General features: G+C 38.0%; 2 protein-coding genes and 1 pseudogene across 2 annotated transcripts; all 3 read right to left on the bottom strand.

Moving 5' to 3' along the window:
• Positions 1-926: 926 nt before the first annotated feature.
• On the bottom strand, positions 927-1,843 carry LOC149101215 (trace amine-associated receptor 9-like; annotated as a pseudogene).
• Positions 1,844-3,557: 1,714 nt separating this feature from the next.
• On the bottom strand, positions 3,558-7,117 carry LOC149101216 (adenosine receptor A3-like). The gene has a single exon (XM_089276506.1). The coding sequence runs from the start codon at positions 5,108-5,110 to the stop codon at positions 4,280-4,282; it is 831 nt and encodes a 276-aa protein (XP_089132632.1). The 5' UTR covers positions 5,111-7,117; the 3' UTR covers positions 3,558-4,279.
• A 3,789-nt stretch (positions 7,118-10,906) lies between these two features.
• LOC149101217 (melanocyte-stimulating hormone receptor-like) lies at positions 10,907-12,264 on the bottom strand. Its single transcript, XM_089275772.1, has one exon. It carries the CDS (start codon positions 12,122-12,124, stop codon positions 11,237-11,239), a length of 888 nt encoding a protein of 295 aa, XP_089131898.1. The 5' UTR covers positions 12,125-12,264; the 3' UTR covers positions 10,907-11,236.
• Between the last annotated feature and the right edge of the window lie 2,485 nt (positions 12,265-14,749).

Genomic DNA, 14,749 nt, shown 5'->3' on the forward strand with positions numbered 1-14,749 from the left:
CTTTTGGGTATGACTAAACAATGTGGCTGTCGTCATTTTTTCCCGTACTATGGCGACACATAACCATAAACGAAATAATACTATTCTGCAATTATCGGAAAATGAAGGTAAAATGTGAAAAGTTAGAAATTCTGGAATGTTGTCTTACTTCCCTCATCTTCCAACAGTACAGAAATGGGTTAAGTGATGCGTTTAACGAAACCAGAGAAAATGTTACAAACACGCGAGGTAAGGAGATGGTGTAACAAGTCCAGTGACACCAATGGCAGAAAGGAATGGAATGGGATGGAGTGGAGTCGAATGGGTCCGACTTTTGGCTATGACTAAACAAAGGAAAGTTGTTTCGAAATTATCGGAAATGATATTAAGATGTAAAAAGTTAGTAATTCCGGAATGTTGCCCACGAAAGTTTCAAAAAACGACCACGCACTTCCCCCAAAAAGGAAGTTTGTTAGGGAAAACGTGAAAGGGAAAACATTCTTCCCGAACGAAAAATTAAACAAGAAACTTAAAAAAAGGTAAACAGCTATTCTCATTAATTTCGAAGAGTCGCTATCCTCTGGCTTGGGTACTAGTATAAATATATAACGAGATAATCACGATAGATCCTTTGCTTATGAATATTTGTTGTTCTACTTTCAATCTTCATGGAAATATTGACGGAAGACGGGTTCTGCTAAAAAAAAAAAAAAACAAGCAAAACAAAAAAATTAAACAGCATCAAAGTGACATCAAACTGAGAACAAAGTACCAGGAGCTACAACAATTCATGGGTCCATTCTGCTGTGTCTATTTCGTGGTTATAGCTTTCGCTGTACAGAGATTTGAGTCCTTGAACTTTAAGTCTTTCCAACGTCCGGTTGCAACCCGAAATAGCCCGGTCTGAATAGGGTTAATTTACTATGTTGGGGCTATTGTCTGCAGTTACTTTTGTTTGCTTGATAAATAAATGACTTGCACAGTTATCTCAAACACCCGAATCCTCTGATCGTATCTTTCACCGCTTGTCTCACTTCCCTCGTCTTCCAAAAGTACAGAAATGGGTTGAGAGACGGGTTTAACGAAACGAGAGAAAATGTAACAAACACCGCGAGGTGAAGAGATGGTGTAACCAGTCCAGTAATAACAACAAAAGCTACTGATAATCCTATTGGCAGAAAAGAAAACAGAAATATCGTTTGCACCCATAATGCACTGGACACCGTCTCCTTGTATCTTGTTATATTGATTCTAATCCCTCCTCCGTTTGCTTCTTCTTGGCGGACATGGTCTTGCACTTGAGTTTGTTGTTGACGAAGTATGAAATATATTTTAGAGTAACAACAAGTTGAGATTATGATACACAATATCACCTCTATGCAAATGACGATTACAAAGACATCCTCGTTGAAAAACAATATGGCCGAAATCGAGGTATGATAAAGCCAAAGACAAGCAACAAGAACCCAGACTCTCCTCAAAGCTACCACCTGTCTGTATCGTAGTCCCAACATGAGGGCGAGAAGTCTGCCCACACTTATTGCAGTCATTGCCATCAAAGATACTCCGCAGAAAATCACACTGATAGCATTTGCAGCAAATTGAATATAATACCAACGTTTGTAGGTTTCGAAATAATAACGAAAAGAGGTTGAACAATATGACCTACGCAAAGGTCAGTGCTCGCAAGGCAACCTAGCAAAAACTTAGATGGCGGATTAAGGGACGATGGTTTTTGAAGGGCAATGATTATTAGAAGGTTTCCCAGAATTGCAGTGACGGAGAAAGGAATATTTAAAACTGATATAACCATCTGTTGATGTGTTTCGATAAGACCTGACAGGCAAATAGTGAAGTTCACCATTTTTCTGCCTATTTATTTATCCTTGTCTCCTTAGCACTTAATTCAAGGGACAGTGTTCCTATAGCATCACTGACTGACAATCTCTGTTCAAAACCGGTCGAAGATCTGTCGCTGAGTAATAATAAAGTGAATACAGAGTGTCTGTGTAGAACATTGCGATCCAAAGTGACAGGTAGCTTTTTCCATGTCTCCTGTACAATCCGTGAAGTCGTGGCAAGTTGGACTTTTCTTGCGCGAGCACGATCACTGTCGTCTCGTATCTGGCATTCGCTCTAAGCTGCTGTCACTTGTATGCTGAAAAGCTAAACTGGATAATCAAGGGTGGTGTAAGAAACCAAATTACAAAAATACAGCTTACAGTGAACCTTACTGAAGGCTTGCTCACTAATACCATTTCAAACCGCTATAACCTGGGTGGCATGGAGTTTAAGTGTTTACCCTTAATAACCTAGTATTAAAAGGAGGAACTAAGATTCTTACCAAAGTTGTATTAACTCGGTCCAGTTATCACTGAAACCCTTCCGATCAGTACTATAGTGTCTGCGGTGTTTAAATATCGTTTTCCAGTTTTTTAGCAGTGCAAACCATTGTCAAAAGATTAAGAACTCGTGAATCTGAATCCACAATGAAAAGCTTGAATCTGTGTATGTTTTACTTATTTAATTTAATTCTGAACGTTCTATTTGACCTTGGCTCCATCTAAAGACATTGCGGCTAGCTACTGGTCTGCAGAGTTTAATTAATTTTCTAACAAAGTTTCTTTCTGTCGAAGTGTTTCAATAAAATGCGATAAAGGTACAATATCATCAGAACGCTAGGTGAGTTTATGTTAGAGAAACTTTGGACAATAAAAACTGATAAGATATTTTACATGAAAAAGGCGTGGGCCAATGTTAGAAAAGAAACTATAAACAATTCGTATTTGAGCTCGAGGTACAATGTTAGATTCAATGACTAGGTGAGAGGTGATACTATAACAAAGCCATCAAAAAAGTAAAAACAGTTAAAACTCGCAGCATTTAATATGGAAAGGTATGGGCCGTTGGGTAACTTAAGTAAAAGAAATAACTTTTTTCGGGGCTTCTTCATCGCACAGCAGAGAGGCCCTCAGAGCGAAGCACCTCACCCAACTTCAACCCGCACCGTATACCCCACATTATATATAACGGATTTAAACAGCTAAAGGTTTCATTTATTTTAAGAAACATATTTACATAATCAAAGCAGAATATTGACTTTATGACATGAATCCATTATTTACTGCTCTGTTTTGTAAAAAAAAGTTGCATAATTTCTTTTCACTGATTTCCAGACTTCTTTTTAAAATTCCTGCTTATGATTTTGTGGTACATGACAAAACAATATAAATCTAAATGATGATTTTGCAAAACAAGGCTGCCAAGATTATTCTCAGTTTCCCTAATTTTTATTCTTCTACAGACGTATTGAAAGAACTTTGTTGGCCAACACTTTTTAAAAATAGGTTATTTCACCTTTGTGTCTTCGTTTTTAAGTATGAAAATGGCGTTATAGATTTTAAGTTTGATACAAAGCGAATCAGTAACATCCATTCTTATAATACTGGTGGCAAATCCAATTTCTCTTCTATCTCGCCTCGCTCAGCCGAATAGAAACATTTCTATTATATGTAGAGGACAAATAGTGGAGGGAGCCGCCGGCAATAATCAAGTTTATTTACAAGAACTGAGACACGCTGATTACAGGTTACATTGTCTTGGCGGCTCATAACCATAAACATTTTTTCACTGTTATTTTCTTTGCAAAGGGTACGACGGCCTTTAAGTTTCAGAGGATATATGTAAAAAGCCAACCTATCTTACCTAGTTTCGTTTTCGTTTATTGGACAATATATGTTTCCCTCAGATAGAACAATATGTAGTCTTACAAAGTCATCATGTTCGACATCTTTACCCCGCCATCTTTGAGCATACCAGAATGTAAAAAAATTAGTAATTCGTTTTCCCAAGAAAACTGGACAAAATGAACCCGGGCCACACCCATAAAACAGACTCTTCGGAGGAACGTCGAATGAAACCCATTCTTCCCGAACGGATATTTCCTTACGAAACTCTCGAAATATCAAGGAACCTCCATCGCTAATTTAGAAAATCTTTCTCGGGGAATGTCTTTTTATATAAATGACGTGATAATCACGTCTTCGTTGCTAATGACGTCTAGAGAGTCCTTGCGCTTCATATTTTCATCAAGAACGTACCTATCAAAGTTATTGTTATTCTGCTGTGTTTATTTAGTGTTCATAGCATTAGTGGTATTCAGTTGTGAATCCCTGAACTCTTTATCTTTCCTTCGTCCAGTTCCGACGGAATGTAGACTGGTCTTAATAGGGTTAGTTCGCTTTGTTACGACTATATTACCAGCATCAGCTTGTGTTTGCTCGATGAATAGATTGATGAGTTAACAGAATCCTCTGATCGCGTCCTTCACTACTTGTCTCACTTCCTTGATCTTCCAGCAGTACAGAAAAGGGTTTAGAGATGAGTTTAACAACACGAAAGAAAATGATACATACACAGCGAGGTACAGAGACGGTGTAAGCAGTCCAGTAATAACAGCAACAACTGTTGTTAAAGCCATTGGCAGATAACAAACCAGTAACATCATTTGCACCCATAAGGCACTGGACACCGTCTTCTTGTATCGTGCCATATCGACTCCAGTCCATCCTCCGTTCAGTTGTCCTTGGTGGAAATTATCTTGTACTTGGGCTTGATGTTGGCGAAGTATGAAATATATTTTCGAGTAACAGCAAGTTGAGATTATTATACACAATATCCCCTCTATACAAATTACGTTTAAAACAATATCCTCGTTTAAATATAATATGGTTGAAATCGAAACGTGATAGAGCCAAAGAGAAGCAACAAGACTCCAGACTCTCCTCAAAGTCACCACAAACCTGTATCGCAGTCCCAACTTCAGGGCTAGAAGTCTGTCTACACTAATTGCAGTCAGTGTCATCAAAGATACGCCGCAGAAAATTGCAACTGTCGTACTGAAAATGCGTTGAACATAATAACAACGTTTGTAGTGTTCTGAAGACATCAAAAAGGTAACAAAAAGAGGTTGAATAATGAAACCCACGCAAAAGTCAGTGCTCGCAAGGCAACCTAACAAAAGCTTAGATGGCGGATGAAGGGACGATGGTTTTTGAAGAGCAACAATGATCAGAAGATTTCCTAGTAATGCAGTGACGGAAAGAGGAATATTTAAAGCTGATATGACCATCTGCTGATGCCTTTCGATAAGACCTGACAAGCAAATAGTCAAGTTCACCGTTTTTGTTGTTAATCCTTGTCTTGTTAGTAGTTAGGTCAAGAAGCAATGTTCGTTACGCTTCATTGAAATTCACCGTTGAAAACTGGTCGAAGGCCCGTCCTGAAGTGAGGGTCTGACAGCGCCGTCTAAGTTGTTTTACCCGACAAATAGAGACAGTGTCGAGTTCTAGAAAGACACTTACAAACACGCCGAAGCCATGACAAGAGGAACTTGTCTAGCACGAGTATGATAACTGTCATGTGATATTTTGCACTTACTGCAAGCAGTGGAATCGCGCATGCTTCCATTGACTGTAAATTAAAGTTTCGGGGAGCTCTGTTTCTATGTTGGTCAGATTTTACCATGAAAAATCCTTATCCAAAAGCACAGTACTACAAGAAGACGAGAATAAATCACATCTTTTTTTAACCTGTTTCGCTTGTTTTACAAAGTATGTCTTAGATCGTGACACGTTTCCATTTCAGGTTACTTTGCCACTATACCCAGTTTTGACAAGTGTCAGTTTTCCTTAAATTGAAACCCCTATATATGGGTCCATGGTGTTTACTTAACGTTTACCATTTCCGGGATATATGATCAGTATAACTTGAACCAGCGAGCAAACGTGAGCAGTTCTTGAGTCCGAATCCACAAGAAGATGTTCGCAATTTTCTGTGTTTATTAGATTACATCTTTTCTAAATGAATACGTGCAGTCTTTTTACTAAGCTTTGACCTTTCATTTTTTTTATCCCTCGCCGTCTCTTTTATTTCGTAATTCTTTTTTTTTTTTTTTTTTTGAAAAAGTAAGAATAAACGTTTTCTTTGCAGTCATATGGCAAAGGTACATCTCATTCGAAATAAAGGAACGCGACTAAAGGTCTCCCCTGAACTTTTCTCCTAATGGGTTGCGAATTTCGCTTGCATGTTGTGAATATGCTAGTTATCAGTGGCTTTATTAAAAGACTGCGTGGTTGTTGGTCTAGCAAGTTTAATTAATTTCCTGACAACTCATGTTATTCTGAGAGCGTTTCAATAAACTTCGACACAAATTTAGATAGTGTCTACACTAGGTGAGGTCATGATAAATATTGTGACAGTTAAAAACCAAGTGGTACTTTACATCACAGAGACCTGGTTTGACATTGAAAAAGTGCTAATTAATACTTCGAATTGAAGCTGAAGTACTCAGTCGGGAAATTAAACTTCTAAGGGCCCGGACGCACTGGGCAAATTTTTGTTTATTTTGCGAAAAAATCTGTCATCAATTCCCTGAGACAAGTGCGTCCGGTGATTTTTAGACCTACCAAATTTTGTCAAGGCTTACCAAACTTCAAAGACGCCGTCGTCCTGCCTCGGAGCAGGACAAATTTTTGTCAGGCATGAAATCTGACAGATTTGTCAATTTACACGCCATGATTTGAAGGAAAATGTCAATCAAGAAAAGTTGATCTGTATTTTTAGTCGGAGTATTTCAGTCCGAAGCCCGCCAAAATTAAATTTATATTTGTGCGGCAATCAACGATAAACATGGAAGATTCGTACCTCGGTATGCTCCATGACGATCCGTTCGCACAGTACAACTATTACGGTTCCCAAGTCTACGTTAACGTTCCAGCTGCATCTCCAAGACCAAGCTCTGCTCAATTTGTACATCCGTATGTCCACCCGAGTCAGCCGAGTACAAGTACAAGTGCAAGTTTCTCGACTACATGTAATCAAATTGAAAGTGCGCAAGCGATGATGTTAATTTCCATGTGATTAACACTTGTGGTTAACAAATATTTTGCTGTGATTCAGTGCGCCCACGCTTGACAAATTAAAAGTTTGGCAGAGACAAATTTTGTCGAGATTTTTGGAAGGGCCAAACAAATTTTGTCAGTCCAGCGCGTCCATACCCTAATTCAGCCAAGGGAATTAATTTTATGGTTTATTTATACAAACAACAAGACCTATTGGTCGTCTTTGCAGCGAAGCACTTCACCCTATGAATTACAAGAGCTGTCAATGAACACCTCAAGTTATGAAAAAGAAAACGAAATTCACCGTTGAAAACTGGTCGAAGGCCTGTCTTGAAGTGACGGTCTGACAGTACCGTCTAAGTTGCTTTACCTAAAAATGAAGACAATGCAGAGTTTTATTACAGAAAATTGCGAGTCACAGAGTATGGGATTTGTCACGTTTTCAAAGACTCTTGTGCAAACTTGCAATTGCCGGAGCGGTGACAAGAGGGTCTTGTCTAGCTCTAGTATGATTACTGTCATCTCGTATTCCGCACTTTGTGTAAGCAGATGTCACGTGCTAACTTTCATTGACGGTAAATGAAAATTCTGGCAACGCTGTTTCTATGTTGGTTAGATTTTACCATTAAAGTTCTTTACCCAAAAGCACAGTACTGCGTGAACTCTAGAAGACGTAACAAGTTTTTTTTTTTTTTTTAACCTGTTTCGCTTGTTTTACAAAATGCATTTCCATTTCACTTCTGCCAGTTTTGTCCATTTTATCCTGGATACCCAGTTTTGACAAGTGTCATTTTCCTTTAAATTAAAACCAGTAGATATGGGTCCGTGGACTTTACCTATCGTCTTCCAGTTCCAAGATATGTGATCAGTAAAACAGGGCTCCAACTCTGAGCAGTTGTTGAGTCTGAATCAGCCACAAAAATCTTGCGAATTTCCATGTTTTCCTTTTAATTTTCTAAATGAATACCTGCAATTTGTTTGTTTATTTTTGTTTTTTTTTTTTTAAAGTGTGTGTGTTTTTTTTTTGTTTTGTTTTGTTTTTCATACCTTGAACCTTTCGGTTTTTATCCTTCGTCGTCTCTCTTATCTTTTATTCATTTTCATTTATGAAAATAATAATAATAATAATAATAAGAATTAAGGTTTAATGTGCATTCAAAGGCAAAGGCATATCTCATTCGAAATGGTGGACATCGAAAAAGGTCTCTCGAATAAGATGTTGACAGCCTAATAGGCTACAAATTTCTCTTGTCAGTTCTGAATATGCTAGTTATGAATGCCTTTATTAAATCACGCCCTGGTTGTTGGTCTAGCAAGTTTAATTAATTTCCTGACAGCTGAAGGTTTTCCTCGGCGTTTCCTTAGAGTTCAGTTCAGACACAAATTCAGATAATCCGCACTAGGAGCGGTCATCTCCTCATAAATGTAGTGAGCAATTAAAAAGAAAAAGTGCTACTTTACATCAAAAAGGCATGGGTTGACATTGAAAAAGGCTAATTAATACTTCGCGTTTAAGCTGAACTACTTAATCGCGAAACGTCAGCCAAGGAAATTATTTTTACGGTTTATCTATACAAACAACAGGACGTCTTGGTCGTCTTAACAGCGAAACACCTGGCCTTATGAATTAGAAGGATTGCACTCCTCAAAAAAAAAAAAAAAAAAAAAAATGAAAAATGAAAGCTAGAGTTTCCGCATTCGTTTAAGAAATTGATATACGTAATTAAAGCGAAATAGTAATATTAGTATCCTAAAACAGTTTGCAAGCATCGAACAGTAAGAATTAGCATCTGGTAGCTGTACAACAAGTTTAGTATTTCTACCTTATTGCAAGCAAGACGTTGTCGCTCGTAGTTCAATTCACTGAAAAATTTCAAGTTAGATTTAACAGGTAGGCAGACACTTTTAAAGCAAGGTCTGAGCGTGGTGATAGTAATACAGTGATGGAAAATATAGCTGTTTCTAAACCGACTCAAAGATAACAGGCCAATGCTGCCACTTGAAACCACAATGCCATGGTGAATGAAGTTATGAACCTAGCTTTAAAAACTCACTATCATTTCAAATAGAATAAAATATCCTTGCCAGAGTCATATTGTTCCGGTCCAATCGTCATTGAAAAAATAAGCTTCAGACCAGAACACAAGGGACCGTGGTGTGTACAGAATGTTTTCCAGTTACCAGAAATCTGATCAGTAAAAAGCCGGCCGCGTCAAACCGCAAGGACTTCTTGTGTCGAAATCCACTGGAAAAAGCGAAGCTTGCAACATGTTTGTGTTTTTAAAAATTAGTTTCGTTTTGTAAATGAATACCTCGCTGTTTTGAACCTAATGAGCTGTGAATTTCTCTTGCCAGTTTTGATATGCTATTTTGTTAATGGCTTGATTGAAACAGACCGTGGCTGTTGGTCTAGCAAGTTTAGTTTATTTCATTACAACTGAAACTTTTTCTTCAAGGGTTTCAAGAAAATTCAATTCAGACACAAATTCAGATAATGCCTACACTAGGTGAGGTCATCTCATGATAAGTACAGTCAGCAAAGTGCTTTTTTACATCAAATAGGCATGGGTTAGTATTAGAAAAAAAGCTAATCGATGCTTTGCCACTAAACTGAAGCAAACAGTTGGAAACATTGAGGTAAAAATATATATATATTTCATTTTACGGTTTATTTATACAAACAACGTCTCAGTCGCCTTTCCAGCAAAACACCCTGTCCCGATGGATTGCAAGAGTCGTCATTGTACACCTCATATTAAGACAGATTTAAACAGTAATTAGCTCTTATTAACCGAGCAGGAGGTCTGTATGGGAGAATCTTGACCGAGGTCGTGAGTACAGACCGAACGCAGTGAGGTCTGTGCACACGACCGAGGTCAAGATTCTCCCATACAGACCGACTTAGCTCGGTTAATAAGATGTTTATTATATGGCAAAGAAGAAAACTTTAATTCGTTTAATGTAACTGGTTTGCTGACATTTTGCTTGCGAACGGCGATGAGCTTAACATAAACCTGCCGAAATTTGCTCGTCCTCTTTACTTTTTTTTTTTGTCATCAGGCTTTTTGGCACTTCCATAAATGATTGAGAAGAAAATAAAAGAAAATGGTGAACATTTTTGTATTTTAGTTTGCTACTTTTTCAACGCAAAATGAAACCGGTCTAGATGCCGGTCTAGATGGGAAAATCTAGACCGCGGTCAATATCGATTTCAGCCAATCAAATTCGTGAATTCGGTAGTTCCCAGTCCTTGTGAGACACAGCCATATAATAAATATATGTTACTGGCCGGTTGGGAGGTCCGTATAGGGAAAAACTGTGACCAAGGCATTTTCAAGCCCGAGGTCACAGTTTTTCACTATACGGACCGACCCTAAGCCGGACAATAACATGTTTATCTTTTTTTTCTTGCGGTAAATTGGCTTACAAGTGGGTTTGTTTACGCAACTTTGTCATAGCCTACGCGCCGTGCACAAACCAATCCTAAAAAAATCTAACTAGCGAACGGGTGAAAAATTGACGATTTCCGCTAATTCGTTCACGAAAATAGATCAACTCGACGGATTCCGCCCGCTGTGGCGGTCCGGATGAGAAAATTCCGCCCGCTCCCGGAACCAATCAGATTGCAGGATTTGTTGAATTCCGCCCGCTCACGAGTTGAGAAAAAGATAAAAATTTTTATTCATTTTAAGCATTAAATATAAGTAATTCAGTAAAACAGAATAGTAAATCTTACAGGCAGTACTGGCTATGGTCATTAAGTCCGCCATCTTTTTTTCTGCCATCTTGGATTACTCTACTTGCTCAGAACATCATAAAATAAATAAATGTGAATTCATGGGAAGTTAGCCAAAAGACAATTCTGAAATGTCGCCCAAGGAAAGTGAAAAAAAAAAAAATAATAATAATAAAAATAACGGCCAAAGGCCTCGCTGAAAAGGGCGTTTTCTTGCTTTAATTTGGAGAAGCGTAAAATGGGACACATTCTTCCCGAAAGGAAATTTTACAACGAAACTTATAATCTATTTCTTTTTTCTTAATGGTGAGCAGCCTTTATCGCTAATTTGGGAGAGGCGCTAGTTTCTGTTTTATTTATAGAAAGGACGTGATAATCACATCATCAAAGACGGCTTAAGCCTGAAAAATCAACCAGGTGACCAGAGTTTCTTCATGCGTATATGCTGTACATGTATATATTTGGTGGTTGTTGTAGTGACAGTCAAGAGTTGTGAGAATGCTTTCTCTTACCCACCTCCAGTCTCCACTTAAATAAATGAATAGGACGAATTCGCGTTGTTACAGGTATTACCAGCATTAGATTGTGTTTGCTTGATGAATTTATGACTTGCAATTTCTCAGTTAACAAAGAATCCTCTGATCGTGTCTTTCACTGCTTGTCTCACTTCATTCATCTTCCAACAGTACAGAAATGGGTTAAGAGATGAGTTTAACAAAGTAAGAGAAAATGTTACATACACAGCGAGGTAAAGAGATGGCGTAAGCAATCCAGTAATAACAACAACAGCTAATGTTAAACCGAATGGGACATAAGACACCAGACAAACGGCTTGCACCCATAATGCACTGGACACCGTCTTCTTGTATCTTGCTAGATTAATTCTAATCCGTTCTCCGTTCGCTTCTTCTTGATGGACATTATCTCGTACTTGAGCTTGATGTTGACGAAGTATGAAATATACTTTAGAGTAACAACAAGTTGAGATAATTGCACTCAACATTACCTCTATGCTAATTAACTTTACATAAATGTTGGCGTTGACAAATAATGTGGCCAAAATCGAAATATTATTAAGCCAAATGAAAGCAACAAGAACCCAGGCTCCCCTCAAAGTTACCACCTGTCTGTATCGTAGTCCCAACATTAGGGCAAGAAGTCTGTCCACACTTATTGCAGTCATTGTCATCAAAGATACTCCGCAGAAAATCACACTGATAGCATTTACAGCTAGTTGAATATAATAACAACGTTTGTAGTTTTCTGAAGACATTAAATAAATAACGAAAAGAGGTTGAATAATAAGACCCACGCAAAGGTCAGTGCTCGTAAGGCAACCCAACAAAAGCTTAGATGGCGGATGAAGAGACGACGGTGTTTGAAGAGCAACGATAATCAGAATATTTCCCAGAATTGCCGTGAAGGATAGAGGAATATTCAAAGCTGATATAACCATCCGTTGATGTGTTTCGATAAGACCTGGCAAGCAAATAGTCACGTTCACCATTTTTCGTCTTATTTAACTGATTACTTGTCTTCTTAGCAATTATCTTAAAAAATTATGCTCCTTTAGCATCACTGACTGAAATACTCTGTTCAAAACCGGTCGAAGGCCTGTCGGAAAGTGATGGATGAAGCACTGCTTCAGTGGCTTAACCTGAAAATGAAGCGAATGCATAGTTTCAGTGCAGAACTAATTGTAATCCAAAATGACAAGTCGCTTTTTTAAGGACTCCGGTACAAACCCTAAAGTCGTGACAAGTGGGACTTGCGTAGCACGAGCACGATCATTGTCGCCCCGTATTTGGCATTCACTCTAAGCTGCAGCCACTTGTATTCTGAAAAGCTAAATCGGGTAATCAAGCGAGGTGTTTTCAGTGGCACGGTTACAGAAAAACACAACTAACTGTAAACCTAAATGGAGATAACAATCTTGCCCACGAATTCCTTTTAAAACTGCTATGTCTTGTGTGGCATGGAGTTTATATTTTTACCTTGTATAGCCTAGCATTTCAAGCAGGACCTATGATTCTCACCAAAGTTGTATTAACTCGATCCAGTTATCACTGAAAACCCTCAGATTGGTACAAGTGTGTCCTTGGTGCTAAAAGGTCGTTTTCCAATTTGTAGCAGCTCAAAACATTGTCAAAGGTGAGCAATTCGTGAATCTAAATCTACAGTGAAAAACTTGAATCTGTTTATGTTTCACTTATTTAATTTAATTCTGAACGTGCTATTTGTCTTTGGCTCCATCAAAAAACACCGCGGCTAGCTACTGGTCTTGACAGTTTAATTAATTTCCTAACAAAGTTTCTTTCTTTTTAAGCGTTGTAATAAAATTCAATTAAGATACAATATCATCACAACGCGAGAGGTGATCTTAGAAAACCATTGGACAGTAAAAACTGATGAAATATTCTACATGAAAAAGGCATGGGCCAATGCTTTTTAGATGGAAACAATTTGTATCTAAGCTCAAGATACAATGTTAGATTCAATGTCAGCTCTACACCAGGTGAAGTGATACTATAACAAAGCCATTAAATAACAAAAACAGTAAAAACTCACAGCATTTAATCTGAAAAGATATGGGCAGCTGTAAGAAAAAACATCCATTTAATACATAAAATTTACACAAACACCGTTGGGTAACTTTGGTATAAGAAATTATTTTTTTCGCGGCTTTTTAATCGCAAAGCAGAGACGCCCTTACAGCGAAGCACCTGACCCAACATCAAACACGCACTGTGTACCCGACATAATAACAGATTTAAACAGCTAAGGGTTCCATTTATTTTAAGAAATATATTTACGTAATCAAAGCAGAACACTAACTATACGAGACGAATCCATCATTTACTGATCTGCTTGGTAAAAAAAACAGTTGCATAATTTTTTTTCCATTGATTTCCAAACCACTTTTTAAAATTCCTCCTCAGAATTTTATGGTACATCAAGAAAACAATTAAAACCTTCGTGGTGATTCGGCCCAGACTATCAGACGTTTCATCGATGAGGGAGGGTAAAGTGTGGAGAGATATATTTTGGGGAGTGGTATGGGGTGGGATCGGTATGACCTTTGTGAATGATTAAACAAAGTGGTTGTCACGCTCTTGCTGGCCCATGACCATCACATTTTTTGACTGTTATTTTCTTTGTTAAGGTTGCGACGGCCTTTAAGTTTCAGAGTAAGTATATAAAAAGCCTCCCGGCCCTGCCTAGTGTCGTTTTCCTTTATTTGACAATATATTTTTCCCTCAGATAGAACAACAGGTGGTCTTAGAAAGTAATGAAGTCTCCCATCTTGACTCAGCATTCGGCTTAGAATTCGAAGTCCAAAAATAGCCAAAAATGAAACTGGGATGTAAAAAATTAGTAATTTATTAATGATGCCCAAAACTGGACAAAATGACCACAATCTTCGCCTAATGAGCAGAGTCCCTTTGGAGAAACGTCAAATGAAACCCATTTTTCTCGAACGGATATTCCCATACGAAACTCGCGAATGTTTTGTAAATAACAAAGAACCTCTGCCTCTAAATTTAGGAAATCAGTGACGTGATTATCACGTGTTCTTCGTTGCTTATGACATCCAGAATATTCTTGCAATTCATACTTTAATCAAGAACGCAACTGCATCAAAATTTTCGTCGTCTTGCCTTCAAACATCAAAACAAAGCAATACAAATAAAAATAACGTCATAATGCGAGCAAAGTACCTGTAGTGAACACAAGTAATGCTTATATTCTGCTGTTCTTATTTAGTGGTTGTAACATTGGTGGTCTATAGCTGTGAGTCAACGGACTCTTTCTCTTCCCCACGTCAAGTTCCAACTGGAAATAAACCTGTCCATCGCGCAGGATGCCATTGTCTTTCGCGACATGTACTTACAGTTCTGAGATTATTAACCCGCGGCATAATAATTTGCATGTCTAGAACTAGTTGGCTGTGATTGGTCAACAGAGTTAGCATTGGAAATACTTGAGTCTCTTCACAGATTTGAGCTGCTGTCAATCAAACGGTTGAATGGGTAAAATAAATCCCAAGGTGCAATACAGTTAACAATAGCCCACTAATTAAAGGCGGACCGCACTCTTCACAAAGCGTTTTTTTTTTTTTTTTTTTTTTCAA

Source organism: Orbicella faveolata, unplaced genomic scaffold, assembly GCF_042242905.1.
Source record: "Orbicella faveolata isolate gen_17 unplaced genomic scaffold, um_ofav_v1 contig_4, whole genome shotgun sequence".
NCBI classification, from domain to species: domain Eukaryota; kingdom Metazoa; phylum Cnidaria; class Anthozoa; order Scleractinia; family Merulinidae; genus Orbicella; species Orbicella faveolata.

What these genes read in the sequence shown, in the direction of transcription:
- LOC149101216 (XM_089276506.1), bottom strand. Translation starts at nt 5,110, where the DNA reads ATGGTCATATCAGCTTTAAATATTCCTCTTTCCGTCACTGCATTACTA.
- LOC149101217 (XM_089275772.1), bottom strand. Translation starts at nt 12,124, where the DNA reads ATGGTGAACGTGACTATTTGCTTGCCAGGTCTTATCGAAACACATCAA.